At 50.4% G+C, this 25,075-nt stretch overlaps 11 protein-coding genes across 11 annotated transcripts; 7 read left to right on the top strand and 4 right to left on the bottom strand.

The window, feature by feature from the left end:
- Positions 1–1,376: 1,376 nt before the first annotated feature.
- FPRO_10322 (uncharacterized protein) lies at positions 1,377–3,527 on the top strand (the record flags this gene model as incomplete). The annotated part of the gene is made up of 1 exon (XM_031231275.1): positions 1,377–3,527. The coding sequence occupies one exon, from the start codon at positions 1,377–1,379 to the stop codon at positions 3,525–3,527; it is 2,151 nt and encodes a 716-aa protein (XP_031081327.1).
- A 1,028-nt stretch (positions 3,528–4,555) lies between these two features.
- FPRO_10321 (uncharacterized protein) lies at positions 4,556–6,259 on the bottom strand (the record flags this gene model as incomplete). Its single annotated transcript, XM_031231274.1, has 1 exon — positions 4,556–6,259. One exon carries the CDS (start codon positions 6,257–6,259, stop codon positions 4,556–4,558), a length of 1,704 nt encoding a protein of 567 aa, XP_031081326.1.
- A 515-nt stretch (positions 6,260–6,774) lies between these two features.
- Positions 6,775–7,659, top strand: FPRO_10320 (uncharacterized protein; the record flags this gene model as incomplete). Its single annotated transcript, XM_031231272.1, has 1 exon — positions 6,775–7,659. The coding sequence occupies one exon, from the start codon at positions 6,775–6,777 to the stop codon at positions 7,657–7,659; it is 885 nt and encodes a 294-aa protein (XP_031081325.1).
- Positions 7,660–8,190: 531 nt separating this feature from the next.
- Positions 8,191–9,787, bottom strand: FPRO_10319 (uncharacterized protein; the record flags this gene model as incomplete). Its single annotated transcript, XM_031231271.1, has 2 exons — positions 8,191–8,277; positions 8,327–9,787. 2 exons carry the CDS (start codon positions 9,785–9,787, stop codon positions 8,191–8,193), a joined length of 1,548 nt encoding a protein of 515 aa, XP_031081324.1.
- A 474-nt stretch (positions 9,788–10,261) lies between these two features.
- FPRO_10318 (uncharacterized protein) lies at positions 10,262–10,924 on the top strand (the record flags this gene model as incomplete). The annotated part of the gene is made up of 1 exon (XM_031231270.1): positions 10,262–10,924. The coding sequence occupies one exon, from the start codon at positions 10,262–10,264 to the stop codon at positions 10,922–10,924; it is 663 nt and encodes a 220-aa protein (XP_031081323.1).
- Positions 10,925–11,415: 491 nt separating this feature from the next.
- On the top strand, positions 11,416–12,245 carry FPRO_10317 (uncharacterized protein; the record flags this gene model as incomplete). Its single annotated transcript, XM_031231269.1, has 3 exons — positions 11,416–11,913; positions 11,978–12,047; positions 12,100–12,245. 3 exons carry the CDS (start codon positions 11,416–11,418, stop codon positions 12,243–12,245), a joined length of 714 nt encoding a protein of 237 aa, XP_031081322.1.
- Positions 12,246–13,069: 824 nt separating this feature from the next.
- Positions 13,070–13,601, bottom strand: FPRO_10316 (uncharacterized protein; the record flags this gene model as incomplete). Its single annotated transcript, XM_031231268.1, has 2 exons — positions 13,070–13,317; positions 13,367–13,601. 2 exons carry the CDS (start codon positions 13,599–13,601, stop codon positions 13,070–13,072), a joined length of 483 nt encoding a protein of 160 aa, XP_031081321.1.
- Positions 13,602–15,119: 1,518 nt separating this feature from the next.
- FPRO_10315 (uncharacterized protein) lies at positions 15,120–16,153 on the top strand (the record flags this gene model as incomplete). Its single annotated transcript, XM_031231267.1, has 2 exons — positions 15,120–15,163; positions 15,217–16,153. The coding sequence occupies 2 exons, from the start codon at positions 15,120–15,122 to the stop codon at positions 16,151–16,153; spliced, it is 981 nt and encodes a 326-aa protein (XP_031081320.1).
- A 327-nt stretch (positions 16,154–16,480) lies between these two features.
- Positions 16,481–17,257, bottom strand: FPRO_10314 (uncharacterized protein; the record flags this gene model as incomplete). Its single annotated transcript, XM_031231266.1, has 1 exon — positions 16,481–17,257. One exon carries the CDS (start codon positions 17,255–17,257, stop codon positions 16,481–16,483), a length of 777 nt encoding a protein of 258 aa, XP_031081319.1.
- A 385-nt stretch (positions 17,258–17,642) lies between these two features.
- Positions 17,643–18,109, top strand: FPRO_10313 (uncharacterized protein; the record flags this gene model as incomplete). Its single annotated transcript, XM_031231265.1, has 2 exons — positions 17,643–17,892; positions 17,943–18,109. The coding sequence occupies 2 exons, from the start codon at positions 17,643–17,645 to the stop codon at positions 18,107–18,109; spliced, it is 417 nt and encodes a 138-aa protein (XP_031081318.1).
- A 1,970-nt stretch (positions 18,110–20,079) lies between these two features.
- FPRO_10312 (uncharacterized protein) lies at positions 20,080–23,283 on the top strand (the record flags this gene model as incomplete). Its single annotated transcript, XM_031231264.1, has 3 exons — positions 20,080–20,645; positions 20,690–20,858; positions 20,998–23,283. 3 exons carry the CDS (start codon positions 20,080–20,082, stop codon positions 23,281–23,283), a joined length of 3,021 nt encoding a protein of 1,006 aa, XP_031081317.1.
- Between the last annotated feature and the right edge of the window lie 1,792 nt (positions 23,284–25,075).

The following is a 25,075-nucleotide window of genomic DNA, read 5'->3' as shown; positions in this document are numbered from 1 at the left end:
CCAGAATGGCCTCACCATCCTGGGCGCTTCAGGGCTGGATCGTAGCACAGAGCCACTGAAGCTTTCCAAGTCAGTGGAGCTCCCTCAAAAGTGGATCCCGTCCACTTCAGGGCTCCCAGTGAGACAGTGAGCGCTAAACATCCACTAAATTCACTAAAATGCATCGCCCGGTCCGACTTGGCCCTGCACTCAATGGTGGACTCCCTGAGGTGGCTGCAAGCTGGAGGGGTCGGATCCCTTTGGCGAAATTTGACTGCGGGTGATAGATGGACGATGGAGGAAGGGGATCCCATTGCTATTGACCCAATGCTTGAATCCAGCCAAAACCTACAGAAGAACGATGATCTGGAGGCCCAGACTTGCAACAGAAATTATAGCTCTGGGAATATGAAGTTGTCTATTGCTCTGAATTGTGACCCCGATAACAGTTCATCGTAGATGGGGGGCGTAAGATAGTTTATGTAGACTACAGATGATGTTACATTGGTATACTAAGGAATCGACTGTAATTACCGTCAAGCTAGAGTCCCCTGTGGACAGCCCGCTCCTCAACAGGTGTGACAGATCGATAAACTGGATCTCTATGATTTTGTGTCTCAGTCACCCATCTCACTTTACATTGACTCCTCACGACATCATTGTACCACAGCATTCAGCCGCAAGATATCTAACCATCCCTCTGCAAGGTCGATTAGCTTGATGCAACCTCTGACAATTCAACCTGTTGCGGTGAAAGATCTCACGGTGCTGAGACCTTGTTTTGAGACTAGACGTGATATGCTGGAATACCAATGGCATAGTCTGCGATCGGTTATGAGTCTGGCGCTCAATTGCCAAGTTCAACTCAACACCGTCAGGCCAGAGGGCAAAGCGAGGCGTATCTCGAAACCGCGAGACAGGACTTGATGCATGGCGGAGGCATTTTCTCTACAACAGGCTGGGCCCTTTCCTGGCTACGTTTATTGAGATTGGACTTTCTGTCTGCCAAACTAAGTATAATGCCGTTTGAATGTCGCTAATAAGAATTGTAGGCTGCTACGGTGGTTCGCTGACCTCTTGAGCGGTGTCTACCTCTTTCGGAGGTTGAGGGAGGCCACTCAGTGTCAGCGGGAGCCACTTGTTATTTGGAGGAAGGGGTAGGAGACCATGGCAGGCTCAGAGCACTTGGTCCACATGCCTGGCTGGCTTCTGGTAGGGACCTGGATCCAGTGCGTGACTCCCAACTGCAATGACCGGCACAAACTGACAAGCACTGCGCGCCTCGTCCCGTATCGAATCTGAGGACAACATCAACAAAATCTTTCGCGCATGTAAACTTGAACTTTTCGTCCTCACACACACACACTTTCCCACTCTTCCGTTTCTATCTTAACATCATGTCAAGCGACTACGAGAGTGAAGGGAGCGTTACAACTATCGACGGGTTTGAAATTCTCGATGATATCATCGAGAAGTTCTGCTCCCTCCCCAGGAGCCGCTCAAATGTCCGCTTTGGTCATTTGACGTTGCCTGGATATTTCACTACGAAATACAACGTCGTGGACCTTCTGAGCTCGTCTATACATGAAGCAACAGAGTCTACACAGGTCTTTGTTCTCACGCGCAAGGAGCAACGCATCTTTTCATCCTTCTTGTACGAACATATGCCGATGCTATTGTGGGGCGATCAGACAATCGATCACGCCGAGTTCTGCTCCATTTTGGAATGGTGTCGGGTTGAGCCTGGTACACCTGAAGACACTGATGTCTGGGCAGAAGGCGGCGAGCGCTGGTGGAAGTGTGACAAAGTGCTGCCCAAACAAGTGTTCATTGCCTTTTCACTGGACCCTTGGATGTCTGCTGCTTGCGCTCTCGCCCTTACTGGCCTCGTCCAGTGGGCATGCGACATGGCTCAGACAAGTGGTGCAAATATCCGTGTGTTGACATTCTCAAACTTCTATGGGAACAGTCTCCTATCGGAACTCGTCAGCCTCCGCTCTCAACAGCCAGTTGAACACTTTGAGCTGCCTATCCCAACTCATTTTCACCTCATTCCTGACGCGGCTATCGACTTGACACACGAGGAACATATATACTCAACCATTCAATCTCGAATGTCGCCTCTGAATGCTGAATCGAGGAATGCCGTCCTGGTGGTGCCTCCGATCAACAGAGAAGACTTCTTCCCAGGGTTGCAGTTAGCGCACGATGTGCGTTACCAGTACCTTTTGATGAGAAACGTCATTGATAGCGGCGAGACTATGCACTGGAGCCTCAGAAACCGCGCGCCTGGCTTCGGGAGAACAGTCACAGTCATTCAAGTAGACTTGAAACATCCCATCCCCGATGTTCTCAACGGTTTTGAACGTATACATATCGTTCTCGGTAAACGGTGCATGAGAACAGTCTTCGATGAGGAAACCAAGCAGATTGTCAAGACTGAAGTCTCAATCACCCAGAGTGAGCTTGATGCCCTGCAGTGGTGGTGCTTCCAGCTGAACAACCCCTTTCCTTACCTCCGCATCTATGCTGGACGTGAGGGTCTGAGTGCAAATGAAGACGCGGCTGTTTACAGACCCCTCCATATCATGAATGACCATGCTGGTGCTTTCATCAGTGGCGTCTATGGCATGTCTACCTGGGGTATTGATCCCGAGCGAGTCGTGGAATGCTTCATGAAGTCAACTCCAGTCATTTCACAGGTAACGAGCCTTTTACGAAAGGAGGGTGTGATCCATGGACGTCTACCGAGGTTTGCATTTACAGGCACTGAAGAGGCTACATATCGAATTGCACTACGCACAACTGGCTACGACCATCGCATAGCGCATTTCTTTGCGTTGCCATCATCAGATAAAAAGGTCCTGTTGCTCAAAGCACAGTTGGCAGTTGTCCTGACTGTGTCGAAAGACTGGACTATACAGATTGATCCCAAAAACGACTTTGGGGCTGACGTTCCTGTTTTTGGCTGGGGAGCAAATCTCGCTAATCATGGAGATCTCTGGCAAGTTCTTGGAATGTGGAAGGCAATTGCTGTGAGGTGGAAAGAGTTTGCAAGCCTTCTCTATCCTCTAGAATCGGTCTGGGATGCAACTGGCTATTTGAGACTACCCATCGGCGCCGCTGATCACTTTTTTGTAACAAATCGTGACCTAAAAAAGGCTTTGAGTGACTCGGATATGTCCCTCGGGCTACCTTCCCATCGCATCGAGGATGAAACTGAGAGCCTGGACGATGATCACATGCGGGAGGTGATGCGACATTTGCTACGCGCGTTCCAGCATCAACTCATTGCCACTCGTCTCGGTGTCGTGCATGGCGAGGCGCATCTCAAGCACACTGTTGTCTCGACAGGCAAATGTGTAGAGCTAAGGAGCAAAAGGACCGTGTCTCCTCTTCCTGATGCAATCTTCAAGGACCTGGAGAGAAACGGTGTTCTCTATGGCATATGCACAGAGTTCATCAAGGAACCAGACTCCCTGTTGGCCATGAACTGGACATTTATTCCTCAGAATCTGGTGGCGGAGTACACTCGAACGCAGAACTGAGCTGTGTTGTGAGTTAGTACGATGTTAAACAAGCACAATCAGTTCGCCGCTGCCAATGTGCCTTTGGATGGACAAAAACTGTTGGTGGATATCACATAATTAAAATGCTTGGGTGGAGGATATTACGCGGAAAGGAAATGCTACGGATCGAAGGACTGTATTTGGTTGAATAATGGGTAGCCAAACAAGGGGAATTTGATGTTTATCTCAGTACTGATCTCATGTTAATGGTGATGTTGCTCATGTGCCAAACTTCGTGTGATTTGCCGCACATAACCTTATCTGCGAGCCTCTAACGTATGCTTCGCGACGCGCCCTCATCTTTTCATTTCTGTGATCAGGCTGGATTTCTGGTGAGTCCTGGCTCGGGCAATCGGAAGATTCCCGATAAACGCCCATCAGACCCAAACTCAAGGCTGTAAACGAGAATCTTTCCAATGACAAGGTATGCGATCAATCATATGTGCAGGGTAGCGTGCAGGGATCAGGGATGAAGTTGGTGTTAACCGTTGAAACAAGAGATGGGTAGTGATTGGTAGGAATCAGGCCTCGATCGTGCCTCATAGACCTCGAGTCAATACTTCAGCCATTTCTGTGAGAGCCAAGCGGTCATGGGCCATAAATTGTTTGGATATTTAAACCTGCAGCCTTCTACTATTTGGCACTGCTGCAAGTAAACGACGTGGATCCATAACCTTTCTGGTCCGTATTGGGTTCCGATATTATCGGTTAGCTGAGCGTTGAAGCTCACTGGATAATGGAGACCTAAGACGCGAGAATTCACATAGTCGATCCTTCTGGTGGTCATATTTGCTACGAGTCCAGTGCACAGTGGCAGCGTACATGACATTTTACATTATTATGAGTAAGGTGTGGTTACAGCACATAGCCCTCTAAGTTGATCGTACAATAGTATAATACAAGGCCAGTCCATACGACTTTGAACCTTCGCGTGCCATCTCGCCCCCCGTGTGACAGCCCATGACACATCATAGCATCGGAACACATACTTAGCCAACAACTCTGACTCACCAGATCGCGAAGCAAAAATCCATTTGCTCATTTGGGACCAAATTCTCGTCTTCCTCCTGGCACCATAAGTAACCACGAATGAGGTGTTCGATCTGAGTCATTGTCTTGCCCTCAAACCGCTCGAAGTCCACAGGAATATCAATGGATCGAGGGGACTGCCGGCATACAATATATGTGTCGGATGGCGCGTATCGTACGTACTTGACCACAGTTGCTAGATCACAGGGTGTGGATTCCTCAATCATCCTTTTGAGCTCCTCACGGAGCACTTCAGGATCCTCGAATACCGGGACAGACGCTTCTGGATTTCCGCTGACGGTCTCGCGGAGACTGTCATACTTGCCTTTGACAGCTGAATACTGTTGTCGCAACTCCAGGATTTGATCCTGATCTGCCTGTCGCCTCTTCCGAGTTGCATACTCGTCTTGCCATTTCTGTGATCGCCTTTCGCTCCTCATGAGCTCTGAGTACGGCCACAGAACATCATCAAGGAGGATCTTCCTGTCAGCTTCCCGGGAAAGGAAGCTCTCTGTCGGGAAGCGAGGCCTTGAAGGAATCCTTGGAGGGTAAAGTCGACAGTTGTCGAAAAATACCCAAGCCCTCTGCTGACATATCTGGACTTGGATCGTGCTGGACTGGGAAAGCCGGGCGGAGATACGGTCGTACGTGGGTGAACTAGAGCCTTCAGATGCTTCAACTCTGGTGATGGTGTGTTGATATGGCCCCATTCGATACGATAGGGACTCGAAGACTTTATCAAACTCTTGGTCAAACGAGGTATTTCCCGATGAAACTCCAAAGCGGTAGCGAGTGAGTTTGGCAATCTGGTCTAAACCGAGTTTCGCAAGATGAGACGTGACATCGCCGTGATAGTTTCCTCGCAATCCTCTGTCTCCAGTGTAAAGATCAGGGTCGAAGCAGAAGTTGTCTGGGAAGACAAGTGCCGCTTCAAAAGCAGATCCATCGGGACTGCTTGGAAGGAAGCCATCGTCGCGCTGAGCGATACAGGCGCCATACATTGAGCGAACGTATGTATGAACACATCGGATGGCTTCATCCTCGGACGGGTGAATGGCGCGTTTGGGGAGGTTGTTCAGAGGGTTGTTCGGATTGGGGGACGTCCCGAGCGACTTGTTGACCTTGCAATTGAGTTGATATAACAAGAAAGCCCTGAAGAAACGCTTCAACTCCGAGGTGGTAAGAGTGTCGGGATTGAAGCTGGAGATGATGGGCCTGCCGCGAAAGTATAGCTGAGCTGTCGGCGACGGTGAATGGACTCCTTGCAAACATAGGTACTCCCTCGGCATGTAGGACGCTGTGGCCTTGCTGCAGTAATCCTGGATAAAATGGAGCAGCATGCCATGGAGGTCGTCCAGCAGTTGGAACAGATAGTCATTTTGGTTGGTTAACGGACTGGCAAGGTCCTTGTCCAGCCAACGTTTCAAGTGATCACGAACAAGCCGCAGGTTTTGCCTTTGCCCTCCTGGTCTCGGAAACTCGATGATTGCTATCGCGTCCTGCATCATCTCTTCATCAAAGTCAGCAGCGATGAGACTTTTCCGGATATCCTTTCGTCGCTCAAAGTACTGCTGCAGCATCGTCGGTGAGGCTCGGATGATGGAGGAGATGGAGAACTTTGAGGTGATTAAAAGCAGAATCTTGAGCCGGATCTCCGGCGGCAGAGAGTTGAAGGGATCCATGGTGCTGCCAAAGGTTAGCGAGACTGAGTGCTATAAAGATCTGTGATTCTGTACTCTACCGGTCGCGGAATGATTTTCTTGGTCAAGGTTGTAGTTTGTTGGAAGATAGTGAAGAACGACCAGCTTTTGTGACGGGGCGGGGCTCTCTTTTCCAGTGGAATGCGCGGTTGATGAGCCACTACTTTTGAGAATCGCTGTGTCGGCGTAGAACTCCAGGACCGATGTTCCACTTTGTGCAGGACGAGTTCGATTTGAGACAAGGTTGTCTTGGCTGTGAAAGTGTGGGTACGTTTGTTCACTGGGGCGTGGGGTGCCTGTACTAAATCAGCGGTTTCACGTCAACCAATGCACGCGGCTTCGGCTCATTTTTGCTGAGTTTCCACTCTTCATCGAAAGGATAGCGAATACAAGTAAGCACATCCATCGCTTTGGACAATCAAGACAACACACTGACACATCAAGATGCACCATCTCGATTCTTCATCAAAAGATTAGGCGCCGACAATCTCCACAAGATGAGCGCAGCAGAAGACAAACGCGGTGTCGAAAGCACTTCTGGAGCAGATGTACCTCTTGCACATGGTGCTACCCTCTCTCCAACACGGCTTCGGGGACCTTCTGAACCCTCGGTTTATCGCTCCTTCCATGAAGAGCAGATGGCTACAGAGATCTCATCGTTGAAGGAGGAAAACGCCAAGCTGCACAAACTCGTACAAGGCCAAAAACAGCAAATGGAACTGATTCTCGACATGAAAAAGGAGCAAAATCAACAGATGCTTGATATGAAGGAGCAGCTGGCAAGCATGCAATCTGAATTGACTCAGTTGCGTCAAGCAAAGGAAGCGCCTAACCATGGTCACGTTTTACAGAGCCACCCTGAAAGGCCTAGCCTCCCGGAAACGACTGTAATCGTCCCTGATGCTGCCCCCAGAGGTCCTGAGCTGGGAAAAAATCTTTCTGCGCCCCCCAATGACGATGAAGGCTTGGAAGAAACGGTAGATGTGGAACCCATGCAAGAGGACATTGCCTCCGATCAGCCTGTACCCAAGCAAAAGGCTCCTGCTGAGCAACGGGCTACAACTACTCAGAGGCAAGCTACAGAACTAATATCTGGCAAAATCAATCATGCAAGGGGAGTTGAGGATAGAACACAGGAAGTCTCACAATTGCCATGTCCGAGTGTTGAGACTCCAAGTACGAACACGGAGATGAAGGCGAGTACACAAAGCTCAGATCTTCCTCCATGGCCTGTACTTCCACCAAACCCTCCCATGCCAGAAAGGAACATCGCCAGACTGGCATCCACAGGAGCCGGTCGCTTCCCTGCTGAGAGCGAGGCTCATGACGTTTTTGTGACCCCTAGGTCTGAGGTGTTGAAAATTTTGAAGGGATACAAGTAGATAACGATACAAACGTTCTCTCAAATGACATTTTACTAGCCCTTTGTGAATAAGATGTGCCAATCCTCTAATCTTATCCTGTCCCAAAATGACTTGTCACTAGCCAGACTGTCTCGAAGCCCCTTGCAGACACTCAGGACTCATACGAACCGCAATACTCATGTAAAGACCTTGAATTCACGGAGAAAAGAGATAACGTGTAGCAAGTTATGTACTGAATTAATCGTCCATTTCCTCATGTCCCCGACTATCTGCTCAATGGCTCCGAGACCTTATGTTCATTCCACCACAATTATTTGTCCCGTATTCTCCACGGCTGGAAATTCCATGTAATTCTCAAATTATGACCTGGTGGCTATGCTTCGGTGGTTTGTAGGAGACTTGGGTGAACGTGGAGGATGGGTAGGCGTTATTTGCTTTCCCCATATGAGTGATACGGCACATGTGGCGCATCGATCGATATTTCTAGAATGAGACATGTCGGGAAGATATAGTGTTTGATCAGGAAAAATGAAAGCGTATTCCTGTGGCTCAGAGATCGAAGGGGGATGAAGGGAGAGATCTAGTGCATGTGATCGTCTTCAGAGTAGTTGATCTCAGACTCCATTTTGCTATCACCTGATGTGGTGGTAGGCACCGAACCAGTGAAGTTCGCTATGGTAGGTACCGATGCCTGGGCAGCTACAGGAGCGTTACCAGGTGTCGGGACCTGACCATCAACCGGGGCGGGGCGAGGCAACAGATTAAGCGAGCTGGCCGTTCCAGGAGGCACGCCAAGGTTAAGGCCTCCGGGATCAGCACGCTGGGGAGCGGGAGCGGGAGCTGGAGTAGCTACAGGGTTAACACAAGGAGCAGCTCCGGCGACAGCTCTAGCGGCAGCTCCAGTCTGAGAGGCTGCTGCCTTTGTGCCATCAGTGTCAATCGGACCCGAGGGACGACCAGGTAGGTTTCCGAAGGCAGCAGGCCACGCCAGGTTCTCGGGCTGCCAGTACTTCCAGTAGATGGAAGTTGGGTCGGCAAAGGCTTCATCTTTCGGAAGCTTGTATGCTGGCAGGGTATCATGCCTCAACTGCATATGGTTGATCTTTCTACCTTTGGCCAAGGCGAGTGTAAACTCCTTGGACCATGGAACGGCCGTAACGATTTTGGGGTCATACTGTGGACTCGTGCAGTATTCGTGCAGGGGTTTCCACCAAGACTTCTTTCCCTTAAAGGGGACCATGTTGCCTCGGTTGACGATCAGCATCTTGACCTGTTCGGGAAGTGGGAGGGCTGCAATCTCTTTGCAATCGCCTCCATGGTGTTGATTCGTGTCACACAATGGGCACCCGCTCTGTTCTCCATCGTTTGCACCGATTTTGGAGAAACAGGTGGCCACTTTGTGCGCCTTGTTACAACAAGAGGCACACTTGGTGGGCTTCTTCGTCTCGGAATCAATCTTGACCCCGTGTCGAAGAACACCAGCAGGCTTGCCCTTGTCATTGCAGCCATTGTTGTCCTCCCAGGTTCTCTCAACCTCTTTGGCAGCAATCTGTTCGAACCGACCGTCGATGTTTGCTGTGATGGTGAACTGAACAGAGGCGGCACCAGTTCGCTTCTTGACATCCTCAATCAAATCGTCGACGCCACCTCCACAGGTTTCACCCCACATGCGATCTCCGGGTCTATGTGAGTACCAGTGATGGGTGTTCTCACCCTTCATTGATTTAATGTCCATTTGACTGGCCACGGCGCCATCCTTGTCGGACACTTGGGTCTGACTAGATTTAGCGACCAGGGGGAGGGGTGTGTTGCGGAATCCCTGGGACGTGCATTCAATCTGGTGCTGGGAACTCGAGCCACTGCCAAAGTGAGGACTCTCTTGATTGTCACCAGAAGGTCTCCCATGTGGAATGTAAGAGGCACTGCGAATGCCACCAGCCTGGGATCCAGTGTTGGTCAAGCTGTGGCTTTGCTGGCCACCAGAATCCCCGGCTGCCTGACAAGTGGCCTGCTCAGTAGCTTGGTGGTTGCGCTGATGTGGACGAGGATCTTGGCGAGGTCTTGCTTGGCCATGACCAGGACGAGCACGGTTCAAATCGCCTTGACGAGAAGCTTTGCCAGAGTTGTCGGGCTTATGAATAGTCATCGTGATTTCGTGTAAATAACGCGTCGTAAAAAGCAGAATGGGGGAAAGGTTGTTGTTGAGCTACTGCTGCTGCTGGAGGTGATGCTTTGTGGAGGTTTTTCAGTCATTGCTCGTACCAGTGGACCTGCTTGACATTAACTGCCCTGATTAACGATCCGCTTTGGTGGTGGGTCAGCGCTGTCGTTGCCAGTGGCAGTGGGCGTCCCACTGGAAGAAGTGCTGTTCTTACACCACCCAACAGTTTGAACGATCCACAGCCGTAGCTCCGGAACTATCCAATCATTGGCTCACTAACTGACCACCCAAGAGCCCAGGCAGGCTGGCCCATGCTAAGCAAGCTCAGTCCCATCTGTACAACCCACCCTCCACACGCATCAATTCTGGTCCACACAACTCAGCTCAGCGCATCACCAAGACTACTCTCGGCACAAGATAACTTTTTCACGGATCACACGACTATCTCAAGCATTTACAATGTCTCCCATCAATACTTTGTCCAACTTTGATCACTCTAGCATTGATTTTCGTAACGTCAATGCTCGTCGCGCCCACATGAAGGCGTTCTTTCTTCACCTTGGCCTCTGGATTGAGGAGAAGGTCAAAGAAATTCGCAATTACAGTCAGGAGCAAGCTTGTGTAATAGTGTACGGCACAGGCCAACGCCAAGTCAACCAAGTTTACTTCGAGCTTATGGTTGACCAAATCTTTTGGTTCAACGTTGTCAATAACGGCAACCTGTTCGGCCAAGATCCCGATTGGCCTTGGACGTACGAGGGCGTGATTGACAAGACGGACGTGGCCACCTCCGGACCGTCTGTTTTTTACAAGGAATGGCAACGACGCAGCCTGCCCGGTAAGATTGAGCACATCATGGCAACAGGACAAGTGCTGGATTTCGACAAACTCTCCTTTCACGTTGATTACATGCCCAAGGATACTCATATCGAGTGCATCTTTGGCGGTGGTTCAACTCGGTTCCCCGCCCATCGCATCCGGGCCTTGGACGAGAAGCAGTTGCGCAGCTACATTCTTGGGGTGGTCGATGGCGCGTTTCCACTTTGTGCCAAGGCATACGCGGCTGATGAGATCCTCCCTCTGACAAGGTACAAGATCATCAGAGGAGACTCAGGAAATTGAATGGAGTCAGAAGCTACTGCCCGTCACTCCCGACGATGTCTGAAAGTTCAGGATGATTCCTGGCGGTGAGTTGCAATCAAGAAGCCCCTGAGAACCGAATCTAATGTTGAGCAGTCTCTACCTGTGTGGTTTGCAAAGGGGTTCATGGAACATTAAAAGATGGACTTGGAGAATGATACAGTGCGAAGGCGGTTGGAAGCAGATCATAGAACACAAAAATGAGGGATGGTGATATAAATCAGTTTCTGAGGTTTTAAATCAAGGTCGGCTGTAAAGTCTGTGTCATGTTAATTCCTGCACCATTATGAGTGACGTTAACGACAAGAAACTTGATAACAGCTGGAGGGCTCCTCGTGCGATACAGACGATTCTGGGTTTCCCTACTTTCAACACGTCAACACTGATTGCTCAGCTCTCGCATTCTTCGCCTCACGCCTCATCATCAACATCACACGATCAAGCACATCAGCCACCAAAACAAAGACAAGAAAATGAGCCCGGTACCAGGGAGAAAGAGACGCGCCTCTGGTGAAGCCCCAGCCCCGCCTGCTAAACGCGAACCGAAGACCGACCCCAAGCCCGAGTCCGGCACTCAGCCTGCCGAGGAAATGCCTACTCAGAGCATGTCCAAGCAGCAGACCCCTGGGTCTGACGATCGTATCTCGGAGACATCTGAGAAAGACGCTACTCCTCCCGCAGGCTCGACTCCCGAACCTTCGCTCCCGATTGTCGATCCTGTTCAGGAAGACGACGTCGAGACAAACAACGTGTCTGGTATTCCCGACGGGAATCCAAAGACACAGGCTCCAAGCAAGGGAGTTAGATGGACCATCCCTGGAATGCGACCGGGCACGATGCATTCAATTCGCAAGGTGATATTGCCTGAGAGGGACTTTGTCAGCCGAGAAGGCAATGCAGCGGTGCGGTATCCCGAAGGTCACATTGCCCACCGCACGCTTCAGGCCAAGAAGTCAAAATGGCTCGCTGAGGTGTGCAAGGAGATGAAGTAATTTATCATGCATGGGCCTTCACGCAGGTGTAGACTGCCAACAGCTCGACATTGAGAAGTCCTTGCTGTTGGGTGAGCTTCGCCTGATGTCTACCTCCGACCAGTTTTTGACATGTAAGTTCAAGAAAACAGCATTACGTTTCGATACTGACAGCCCTTCTACCAGTTTTGAAACCTTACCACGTCTTTTCCAACCTAACCATCGTTTACCACGAGCCACAACTCCAACACATTCAGAAACGGTCCATGATGTGCGAGCATATCCCTGCGAAGACAAAATGGCCATCACAGATTCGACCGCGACCGCCTTGATTACCAAGTCAAATAGTACTTTTGCTGCAATAAAATCGCCTAACCTCACTCAACTGTTCAGAGAGAACCGCTGCAAGGTTGAGATGTGTACATCGTTGACGGATATGGATAGAAGGGGAGGCTGGCAATCGATGTGACTTCGTGATGAAGACGGGTGATGGCTGGGGTATATGGCACAAATGAATTGCGCTGAGTAGTTCTGAATCGAAGGGACGCTTTCGGGTTAATTGACAGTCACGTTAAAGAGATCATGTGAGCAGGTTGTGAACGAGAACTTGGAGCACGGTTGTAACTTGAACGGGCGGTTGACAGTAACCACAGCCCATTCCGCATACAAGTCAATTGGTTTCAGTTTTGGAGCAATCGTTCTATGCCCAAAGTTATTAATCTCATTCTTCATTGCTGCCTATTCGTTGCCATTCATTCCTCTACTTCATCCGCCATAATATAGCTGATAGTCCTCCACCAGAGCATCTCACGAAGGTCCTTGTCTGGGAGTGGATAGGCATCCACCACATCCAAGTCATGGATCCCCCAATACTCCTGATTGGAGAGAAGGTCCTTGGGATTGACATAAGGACCAAACCAGGGGAGCTTCCCCTTACGAGCTGAAACAAGGCTCTGTTCCCTGGGAGTGTCACGCTTCAGAGCCTTGATTCTGGCCAGATTGACATCAAAGAGATGCTGTTCAAGTGAAATACGCTGAGACGGCTGTAACAGCACCGATTCAATTACTAACGTACAGGAAGTAACCCTGCCATCGACACAAGCTCTAAGGCATCATCATCACCGGTTTCTCTGTCAATCAATGTTCCACAGCATCATCAAAACTGGTCCTTTTCTTCTTTGATACCCTTTCCATCCACCAGGGTAGCAGGGACTTCGTTTTCTTGGCCTTCGGGGGCGTTTGGTGGGGTGTTTTCCACGTCATCGTCTTCAACCTTGACAAGCGGATCGCGGCGAAGCCAGTCTTTGTAGACCAGAGAATTTTGGGTCGTCGGGTCGTGTTTTCTGGGTACGGTCTCTGACCAAGGCCACTCATTAGCCTTGGTCAAAATCTTCTTGCGTTTGACTGAATGCTGTTAGTTCAAGTCGGGCACAGTGAGCAGGATACAGCTTACGATAATTGTCCCAGACAAGGGCGTCCACCTCGTACTCAAAGTAGTCGTGAGAAATGGAGACATAACCCTGTTCATGTAGGAACTTGCAAAATAACTCGACGCACTTCTCGCGAGTCCTTGCGACCTTGGCGCTGTCCCAGACCCCAAGGTGCATGAAAAACGCATGCATGTGCGCCCGACGAGCCGCAAGGTTCAGGACGTCAACTGCTGAATGGTGAAACCTAGTGGAAGCCATTTTTTGTATTTGAGAAAGGGCCTAAAAAGAGAGTGTGTGTGTGTGTGTGCTGTGCTGTGCTGTACGTGTTCGTTGTGCCGTGACCGGCTTTGTTCTATGATGAAGGAGGAAGAATTGGAGTTTGGAAATTCACAATTCAAGGTGGAGTTGCTGAGCCTTTGTCTCCCTCTCTGTTTGCACAGGGCTGTTTGCAGCGTTTCACAGCTGTCGAGTGCCACTTTCACGTATGATAAATTGATTAAAGCCTGGGTTCCACATCTTCACAATAGCCACCACTTGAGCACAACGAAACTCTCCATATCTTCCGTGTAAGGTGAGTCTGATAAGATCTATTAAACAGAAATCCGTGAAGGGCGGCGGTCCCGACACGATCGTTGTGGTTCCTAATTTGTAGGAGGATTTGTAGGAGGATTCAAGAACCAGGGTCGGTAGGGACGACAGACTCAGAGCAATGAGAGGGTCATGTCTGCCGGTATCTTTCCAGTTTTCAAGATGTGAAACATACGTGTTGGCCGCGTGGGACCTGTGCGATTAACAACCAGTTTTCACTTCTTTGTCGTGAAGAAGTCCACATCAGCGTCCGCAAGTTGGCAGCTCGGTCACAACAAGACATATTAACCGTTGATCAGTCCAATGAATATCCACGATATTTCGATCTCAAAATATCATGTCCCGATTTCTGGCAGCATTTAAAACCATCATACTTAAGTTTGAATGTGATGTGGTTTAAATTGTGGAAGGGGTCTCCAGGGTAGGCGGCCATCACCAACCCTTGCAAGGTTGTAGACTTTTGATGATTAGCGTTTAGAGACTGTCTGACCAAGACGACACATGCTTGATCATTGGTTATAACCCATGAATGGACCCATGAGGAGCTGGACTAAGTCTCCGCGCTTGGAGACGACGTCACAACATGACACAGTAGAATCAACGAAAGAAGCCCGTAAGACAATTAACCTCTCATTTGCCAAATCCAGGGGTTGCAGCCAAGGCGGAATCCAATAACCGATTTAAAATAATGTATAATTACACACTTCTGAGGTCAGTGGGATTATATTCTTCATCGTCTATCTGATAATTTCAACTGTTTGTGCTGCGATAAGATTGCACTCTGATAGACCGCTCAATACGCACCTCATAAAACGTAGAGGCACAGTCATAAATTTCACAGTTAATAAGCGATAACTTATCGTTCAATAGCTGGGGGGCATTTATCAGTAATAAGAGTTATAAGATAACGTTTGTAGGGGACACGAATTTGAGAAAATCTATTGACCGAGAAGAGGCAAACATTCGGTACGCCCACTGTGTGGCGAGATGCTTGGTCTAAACCATCTTTACAGTGGATGTAGACCTAACGCAGCCAGCGCAGCGGGTCCAAGCATTTGCTGTGATCCTGCGCTAGCCACAAACTGGGCCAAGGTACATTACCATTTTACTTTCGCATCGAGAATCAACATCTCGAGAAAGCAACACTTCCTTGTCCGCCTGAACATTATTTTACGACCATCATCCACTATGTCTGATAATTGCGCACCTAATGAACACACAACGCGGGACAGGTATTTCGCAACACCAGATACGCAGAGATCGAACGTACTGACGCATCTGGCAGAGCATCCGGTTCTGGCCGAGGCAATATTGGCCCTGATAGGAACCGAGCTACGATCGACAGCAGTCCGACTCTTTCTGAGCGATACGGGGTCAACAGAAGTCAGCGAGGACAGCCCAGCTGGTCCCAGTCACAGTCAGCTCGGCCAGATCGCATCGCCGAGGCCAAGCGTCGTCAGATCAAGGCTGAGGCGTATGCTTCTCTCGATAAGCCCCGCCAAAATCGCGCGATCAGGGCTCAAGGTGGCCTCGAGAGCCGCGTCGTCGAGGTGCCTAAGGTGGTTAAGGTTCTCTGTGCTGAGTGTGGCAGCACCTGCCATACCTTGAAGGGCTGCATCACCACCACTGGCATTCGGGGGTGTGTGTTCTGCAACAGCACGAGCCATGCCACCGACAGCTGCAGAGAGTTCTCTCGCCTTAGCATGGGACAAAAAGTTCAGTTGCTCGTGACAGACCGCGCTAGCAAGCCGCCCATCCTGACAGACGACCCCTGGTGGGTATGGCTGCACAGGTTCTTGACGGCCCCCCACACGAAGGACGAGCTAATTCCGGAATCGTTCCCCTGGACAATGGAGTTCGCTCGCGAGGTGTACGATGGCAAGAAGCAAAAGTCCATCAAGGAGTATCAGCACGAGGTCGACCACTCTCACAAGGTCAGCGCTCTTCCTACGGATGCGCGCCTGCAGACAATGAAGGACGTCTTCACACTCTTCTGGGATAGGGAGGGCAGGGCGTGGCCGGCTCGTCTGGACAGCCCGCCAGCCTCGACCGAGGACAACGCCTCTAGTCAAACGGCTACGAATCCGGGGGCACCAAGCATGGAGGAGACGCAGAGGCTGGGGGAGATTATCATTGGACAAGCGGGGGAGATTCATGACTGGAAGAAGAAGTATGAACTGTTGAAGATTGAGAATGAGGAGTTGAAGAGAAGGTTGGCCTAAATATATTGATGCACTTAGAGCCACTGTCCAACTAGATTCTATTTGTCACACATAATGATTGTCGCTCATCCCCGTAGTTGCATTGCGGGGATCACTTTTAGCCACTTCAGGCTACAGGATAGTAAACAAGATCGATCATTGACTCTGTAATGTTTCCCACGGCTGTCCTCTCCATGAGCTTGGCGCAATGCTCCAATTATTCAGGAACGAAGAGTAACGTGTTGCTGGAAGACCGGTGTATTAGCATATCTCCAACATGGAAACAAAGCCTGCTGCGTCTCTGATGGAAAGGGTTAAAGACTTACTACACGGTCGCAGTGTGTACAGTCACTGGTTGCTCGACCCGGCGCTGTGAACCCATCCTCTAACGTTGGCAGGACACCACAAGTTGGTGTATACGCCATTGATTGTGCGAGTGGTCTCATCCACCGGCAGAAGTGAACGATCGAGATCCTTGTCGAACACAGCTTGAAGTATTTTGACGTATTGTCCACCTTCTCTCAAGGTGATCTCCTTGGCGAAGTTCGCTGACCACGCAAACCCAGACAGAACCTTGTTCTCAGAGACAGGGTCATTCATCCATCGGTGAAGATAATCCCACCAAGGAAAGTATTTTCCCAGAGGGGGAAGACCAGCGCGATCCGCTACAAGCAACTGAACTTGTCGGCTGGGGTTCATCGTGTCGAAATCTGGACAGTCGCCTATGTCGTGCTGGCTGCTGCGGCAAATGGGACAACGACAGGTACGGCTATCAAGGAGCCTGAGGCACATCGCTGTTGGGTGGGTGCGACTGTAGCAGACGTGGCAGCGGGTGGTTTCCATTATCGTGAGAGGTTGGTTTCGTGTCTTGAGAAACCGAACCGTCACTTCGCCTCCGGTAAACCCCTCTCGACAATATCGTTCCAATTGCCGGTCACACTCTCGAAAGCCTTGCAAGAGGTGATCTCCACATGGTTCGGCACCGCAGCCGGAGCAAGTTCCAATAACAATGGTTTCGTCGCCGTCTTCCATAGCGAAGTACTCGAAGTAGGTCTCATCGTTCGTTAAAATTCTCCCTTGGATTCGGTGTGTCCACGTGTGACAGGTGCTGTTGGGAGACTCCATGGTGTGAGCGTGAGGTAACTGTCGAGAGGCGTTGCTTTGATGAGTCTGCGTTTTGTATCTCGTAGTTGGAGTGTCGAATGCGAAGGTACAGTTACGACTCGAGGAGACGTGAAGGAGAAGAGAACAGCCGGCCGATTGAGCGATTGATGGCTCACGATATGGGAGGTGTAGAAAGCCCAGAACTGCAGGCGGCTAATGGAGCATCGTAGTTGTTGTTTGGCCTCTTGTCAGTGCCAGCAGCTGCTCTTGGATCAAGACGACCCACCACCTTGGCTCATTCACCCCATGCCCCTCCCAGTTCCCAAGACAGAAAACTCAATCAAGTCCAATCTTCTCCAACAACACCGTACAATCCCATAGCAAGTCTCCCGCGCCGTCTCCAACCATGCCAACCGTCATTCCCTCCCACGAATACCCTGAAGCATCCCAGGTAGACACAACCGACCCTGATGCCCGTCTGCAGTATTTCTTCGATGTGGCTAGATATTTCGGGTCACTCGACTACCAGGTCTTTCAGGTGACGAAGGAGAGTTGCATACAACGGGTATGTAGCGACTTGTCACGAATGAATATGTTTTTCGTGGTCGACGCACAGTTTAACTATACATTGGAGTCCGCTATCTGGACAAGGTTCTGTAGGTACAACATGTACGTCGATCGATGAAGCCGTCACTAACTTACTCAGTCTGCCAACTTGGGGAAGAAGCGCCCGATTTCCCATGGACCCTGGACCATTTCCCGAGCCGCGCGCGCAGTTTTTCGGACATTTATCGAGAATGGCGTATTGCCAATGGGCTTGACGTTCCGTGCTCCATGTCTCCCTTGCCCACTGGCTCAGAGGACGGCAATTGAGATGGCATTTGGGGGTTATTCAACAGGTTCAGAGTTGCAACGAGATGAGCAAAGTTCGCCGTATATAAGTCGATATGTAACTTGAATGTGTACGACTCTTTTTCACGCTTTGATGAACTGCAATGTGACACGAGCTATGGTCTTAGATATTGTCTCGCGTTCGTCAGGGGCTGAACTGGGACTCAAACTTGATATTTCATAATGCAAATGGCCTCGAAGAAAGGATTGACGTTAAGAACCACAGTACCATGCTTGGCCCGATGTTTTCTGAAATGAGACTACGTACAATAATACTATTCATCAAGTTGTTTATGTTCTTACGAAGAAAGCCGCGTTTGATGAGTAGGATATTTCAAGCCCTCACTATTGTCTTGGGTTTCCAAGGGCGTTGTCCACAATTTGCCTTAGACGTGATTGACCCTTTTGGGCCAGCACGGTTTTGATACGGCCGGCTCCGTGGTCAAAGCCGTTCTCCGCACCAGATTTCCGGGAGACGGGCCGGTTTCAGTGGACTTAGTGCCTACTGGGGGATTTGAGATTTCTTAGGTCTCAGCGACGTATCATGTTCTGCACCCCTTTTTTGTGGCCAACCAAGTCGAGGTGTGCTGGTGTTGAGGCGTTTTGACCAACCGACTTCCAGCGAGCTTCAGGGGACTATAGTGAATTTTAGTGATCGTCAGTGGATTAGGACCTGTCGGGCAAGGTTTTGGGCCTCGGGCAAGGTACGTACCTTTTTCTGTGCTTCCCATCCACAATGCCGAGTCCAGGTACGTACCGAATTGTGGCCGTTTTGAAGACCCTGCTTTCAGGGGACTGCAGTGGACTTCAGTGGTTTTACCGCCTGTAAACTTTGAGCTCAATGTACGTAACTTTTCCCTCCCTCCCATCATGCGATCAGTACAAGCCAAGCCAGCGACTGTTGGTACCTCGTTCACGAACGCCTTACCACCTCTGTCTTACTGAGGTTGGTCTCCATCGGTATTTAGGAACTTAGAGAAGCAGTTCATCGGCTGAATTTCAAGACAATGATCTCGACAGCAAAAATGCCAGTGCTCCCTCTTTACTAGATCGACTACCCAAATCTTATGGCATTGGCAACTGGACAAAAGTTAAAACGTAATTGTAAGGGTTAAACAAATCCGATTCTTCTTGGCTGGACTGGAATGGAACCCGAGAACCTGTCCCTTGGCCAGAAAGACCGGATTGGCATACATTACCGATTAAAAGACGACTCTGCCAGCTGAGAGGCTCACTGAGAACAACACAGAGACTTCAGTCTGACATAAGAGTTCACCTCACCTGCACAACAGAAAAAGAATCTAGTCAACAAAACATTATGACACCATAAATTCCGTGAGTTTCGTGCAGTCGGACATGGTGCAAACAGTCGAGGTAGTGGGTGGTGAGTCAGACTCGGAGGCTACTTCGTCAAACTCCAGCGGCGTTTCACATTCACCTCCTAGACCATGTTCCTCCGATCCTAGGACAAATTTCAAAATTCATGTGGACACAGTCTTCGTAGAGAAAGTCAACAGTATGTCATCTCTGTCAATACTCTACCAAACTTCTGCATCTTATTTGACATGATAGACCTCGAAGAGATGGCGAACTGACGAGGAAGTAATTTTTGCCAAACTGGTCAACCTCAGCACAGTATCAAATCAATTGGCATGCTGGCGCTTTGAAAACTACTCAGCACCCAAAGCATAGCAGCCACACTGAATGAGATGGGCTGTCCTGGTTACCCTGCTCCCTGAGACTGAGCATCGCCCATCGAGCCCAAAGAGGCTAGCGTGATTCACTCGCTTGCATCCCTCACTGAGTGTTGTTTTTCTCGCTCGCTGCCGCTCCTCGTGCAACCTCCCGTGCCCCGCTTCTCTCCGCCTCAGCTTTGCCTCTCTCCATCAACAAGCCTTCTCATTCATTAAAACTCTGCGCCAACGACATTTTCTCTCTTTCTTGCCGCCGCTATGGCGTCTCGCCAAATTCTCTGTCACCTTATCGTGCGTGAGGCTACGGATAAAGGTGACCCGAAACTCACCCAGCTTCAGTCATCTCCGAATGTCCTCATCAGCCTCAACTCAAAAGGAATTCGGATCTCCTTCCCTCGCGACACAGATCGAAGCATCTGGAGTTGGTATTCCGCTGACCATGCAACTACAGACTCAACTCTCTACCACGTGAAAATCGACCTGCCGCCACGAGGTTTCACTGCGACTACGCACGAACTCACCAAGGACAACCAACTGTCAGGCATTGATGATCAACTGTCTGAATATCGACTCATTGAGATACAGATCTCTCCTCATTCCAACGCCACAGTCATCGGCTTCGGCCTTCCATTTCACGGAGCGAACACGACTGTTGATGAGTGGGTCAACAAGCATACTCCGATCGCTGGGGTCATTTCCCTACCAGAGATCCTCCAGAGACGAAACTTCACTCTCCTGGTGAAGACCAGCAATGCTGATATCGAAACCATCATCAAGGGCATTAATGAGCGGCCCCAACTTAGCGACTACGGATTCGGTGATGAGTAAGTCTCGCGCCTGTTCCTCATATCCTAGCTAACTTGTACAGTCACAGATGGAATTGGGAGCGCTATAATACACAAATCCCCAAAACCAGAGGCATGCTGTTCAACGAAAGGACCTGTTTCAAGAACCGAAACGAAAGAGATACTGCTTGGACCCAGATTCACGTTCAAGATGTTTGGGACTTTCACCACGACCTGGAACATGTCAACGATGTTGAGATGCCGGCGCTCATCTAGAAGATTGGCGACGGGCCCATTAAACACGCGGCAAGATACTTGTGTCTCCTGGAACCCCCGCGAAACAACTTCGTAAGTACCTTATCCCAGTTTATGACCAAGCTAACATGTCAAGCAAAACCGGCATTGGCGAGCTGTCCATCGCGCGCTCAAGGGATCCTACACCAAGCTACAAGTCAGGTTTCTGGCGAATGACTCCCGACGTCGTTCTGTTGTCTGGGATGCATCCCCGGTCATTTATGGCGACTCAGAACTCCCATCCAACATTGACTCGTACGATCGAATTCCGCTGGTCTTGTTGCGCCCAGACACAGGCGAAGGACACGCCTTCTCGCCCATCGCTCACGAAAAATACGATGGAGTCAAAGAGGAACTTGACCGGGATTGCTTGGAACTCATCTGCGAATCAAACGCGTATGGGGAAGAGCTTCGCGTCCATGCCGTCAATCGTCTGAGTGATCCAAAGGTCTGGCCTGTCACCATGCAGCAGGATACTCTCGCATCCAACAAGAAGGCCATCTTCAATGAACTCTTGATCGGCAAGGGACTCTGGAATCTTCATCAGTCCGGCGCGAAGGTCAACCTGCCGCCATTTGATCTCTTCAAAGATGTCCCCGCCGAAATTCGAGACACCTGCCTTGGCTCTGTTTTTGAAGGCGATCGAAGCAAGGTACGACAATACTTCAGCAGCCTTCATTTCGGTCTTGGAATTGTTTCTGGTCCTCCTGGTACTGGAAAGTCGACACTCGCCTCCGCCATCACAGTTCTCATGTGCCTCAACCCAACCATCAAGCACGTCTACCTGAGCGCCGCTTCGAATGAAGCAACCGACAATATCCTCGACCGCACCGACGCCCTGGCCAAGTCCATCATCAAGAAGCTCATCGCCGATGATGTTTCCGTCAATCAGCTGATGGTCGTCCGGGGGTACAGACTCAAAGATGAGCAGGACAAGTGTCTCCGAGCTTTGGCTGGGCTGCGTTTCAAGCCTGGCTCTCGAAGCGCGTCGGCGTGGAGGTTCGAAAACTCTTTGTGCTGGTGGACACTGCGGGTTCTGGGTTCAAGCGCTGTCCCGAAATTGACCTCCGGCGACAACAGCGAACTTTGGGACCTTCACCAGAGACTCAAAGGACTCTCGGTTCCTGGCGTCAAGCGCTCCAACATGTCCGAGTTTTCTAGCCTTGTGAAGTTTGCAGAAGAGCAGGACCCGGCGAAGAAGCGCAGACTGTACTCAACCGGAAGTTACGAGAAACCCTTGCGCAATCTGATGGCCCTGGTCATCAAATGTTCCAACGTCGTGGCCACGACTCCAGCGACGTCCAACTCCTTCCTCTACAGATCCTACAACTCGGATGTGGCTCGCGGCGTCATCTTTGATGAGGCTGCCACATTGTTCTGTTCTGATGGTCTGTTGGTTCTTGGCAATACGCCTCGACCCATGATCATGTTTGGCGATACCAAGCAGCTTGCCCCTGTCCTCCCGACGGCCATGGAGTTGCTCCATACCGGCAAGGATAGACGCGACAAAACACCAGAGGAGAAGCAGTTTCCTACTAACAGATTTGCCAACTTCTACCGCATCTCTTGGTTCCATTTGTTCATTTATCTGGGATGGCCTGTGTTCAATCTCTACCGCCAACATCGAATGGCGCAGGGTCTCTTCGATCTCTCATTGAACACGGTTTACCCACATTTGATCTCACATTTTGAGTACAGTTCACACTGTCAGTTGAAGAACTTTCCCATCGGAACGCAAGTCGAGAACTACCTACGACTTGAACATCACATTCCTTCAGCTGGTGTGAATCAAATCCACCCCGTCTTCTTCAATTGTCTTAAGTGTCCCTGCCGAAACTATCCTCACAAGGCCACGCGATTCAATCCTCGACAGGCTGATTTGATTGCTGAGTTTCTGGTCAAGATGATCGAAGAACTGAAACTCAACCCCGCCGACATCGCCGTCATCACTTACTACCGAGCAAACCTTGCTGCAATCCGGAAGCGATTCAGAGACGACGATCGACTCAAGGATGTTACGCCTTCAACAGTCAACACGTTCCAGGGTCGAGAAGCTCAGATCGTGGTTCTGGCGTTGTGCGTCACCCGCGAAACCGGGCCATCGTTTGTCGCGGAGCAGAGAAGTCTCAACGTGGCGCTGACTCGACAAAAGTCAAGTCTCTTGATCTTTGGAGACATTGAAACCACGAACCAGAGATACCGGCCCCTGCAGGAAGAAGACCATGCCGATGATGGGCTTCAGAAGCCGGACAAGACAGTGATTGGCAATGTCCTGCGCACCATTGCGGGCAGTAGACGGGTTGTGAATCTACATGGCAACCCAGAGATCGACCCAGATGGGAACTGGGAGACCCTGACAAGGCAACCCGAGTTTCTTGGGTGAGTCAACAGGGAACTGGATGAACAAATTTGGTGGGCAAGTTTGTGTTGATTGCTGGATCGCGCGATAGTGTTTGGTAAATGTTCATCTGGGGACGGCATCTGGGCATTAAATGTATGATCACTGAGGAGGTAGTAATTTCTGTTTTGACTTGTCTTAGTTGTTACATTACTTATCCCAATTGACATGGAAAATCAGTGACTTGAGATCATTGCCATGAACTACTCGTAGTGATCAATGTAGCTAACCTACTTCTGCATGGACTCAGCAGACGAGATGAGTAGGTGCCCTTGTGATCGTTGCTCGTCCTCCAGCTCCAAATCGCGCATGCCAAGTCTTCCGCTCCAGCAATCCCCTACTGATCCAGCGAGCCACTGAAGCTTAAGCCCTGTCATCTACCTGCAAATATCGGAAAGCACCCAGCAGCGGTTCGTGGGGCCATAGGTCAAGCGAACCTTCCTCATGCTGAGATGGAATTCCCCAATTCGGACGACAAGCCTTATCCCATTGGACACAGCAACACAGAAACGTGCTCACGGTGAAGGACACGTGGATTGGTACCAAAGTCTAATCCGACAGAAGCTAGATCTGTGGACAGGCTGGGGGTGAGAAAAACAGCGGACTGATGTCGGCGGGGGATCGGGTAGCGCCGAAATGTCAATCCCCTGCATGCTGACCGCGCTATTGTTAGCTCGATCTTACGCAAGTCGCGCGGCTCCAAAAGCGGTTTTGTGTGAGTGGAGATTAGAAGTGGCTGGTGTCGGCCATGTTCATTGAGCACTCGCAGTGGCTCGGGCGCTAGCTGGAAGACTGTGGGTGTGGGTGTCTGACGGGAAATTTAGCGTGATATTGTAAATCTCATGCTGGAGTTAACCGGCTGGCAATCAGTGAGTGATCAACATAGGCGTGATTTAACGGTTGAGTGAGGAACTGCTTGTCCGATGCGCTTCAGAACAATCGACGGGGACCACCACGAGACTGGGGCGACATCTACCCCAACGGCCAGGAAGCATCGGCGCTTCGGACGGGTGATATACCAGTAAATAAGCACACAGTGAAGCCGAATTGAGAAGATGCGCGGAAGTGAGGTCAGAAAAGCTGCTTTCAGGGATCTCGGGAACGAGCCTCCAAGTGGCGCTGCCGTTGGAGACCAAGACGAATCGATCGGTGAAGCGGAGAAAGAGGCGGAAAATGAGCAGCGTCAGGGCCAGATTCCAGAATGCAGGCCGCTGTTCATCTTTGAACCATTCCGTTCCTCCGGTTGTTGTATTTGGTGATGAGCCAAGCCGCTCGCAATACAGGGGGCTGACTCTGGAGTCATGGGTTCGAGGCGATTCGGAGGTCAGCAACTCGCACCGTTCCTGTGCTTGAGACTGAAGAAGGAATTGTTTCTATGCAGACAGAACCTGTTTGTGATTGATAAATGTTTTACTGCTTGGTTCTTGTGGGAGGCATCGTCGTATTCGAGGTCATCAAGTTCCATCTGGTCACTTGTCGGCTGCTGAAGATACCACGGGATTCGACGGCGGCAGCGGAGTCGCAGTCCAAATTGAACTCGCTCATTTCCTTTCCTCCGGCTTCAAGCCCAACGATGGGTGCGGTCCCCCGATCATCTTCTATCGGTCTCGATTTGCGGTCGTCGAATTGACGGCTGTATGACCAAGGGTCTTCATCAACTGAGCTGAGCCGCAGTGCGCTGCCTCTTATACGAAGAAGGTTGATCTTCTTGCTGCCTTCTGACGTGTCGCATGTCTTCAACATCGCTCGCGAGTGCGACCGCAGGGGGACTGAACTC

This window comes from Fusarium proliferatum (assembly GCF_900067095.1).
Source record: "Fusarium proliferatum ET1 genome assembly, contig: FPRO_scaffold005, whole genome shotgun sequence".
Lineage (NCBI taxonomy): Eukaryota > Fungi > Ascomycota > Sordariomycetes > Hypocreales > Nectriaceae > Fusarium > Fusarium proliferatum.
The sequence above is the reverse complement of the archived record's forward strand: the minus strand, read 5'-3'. Positions and strand labels throughout refer to the sequence as shown.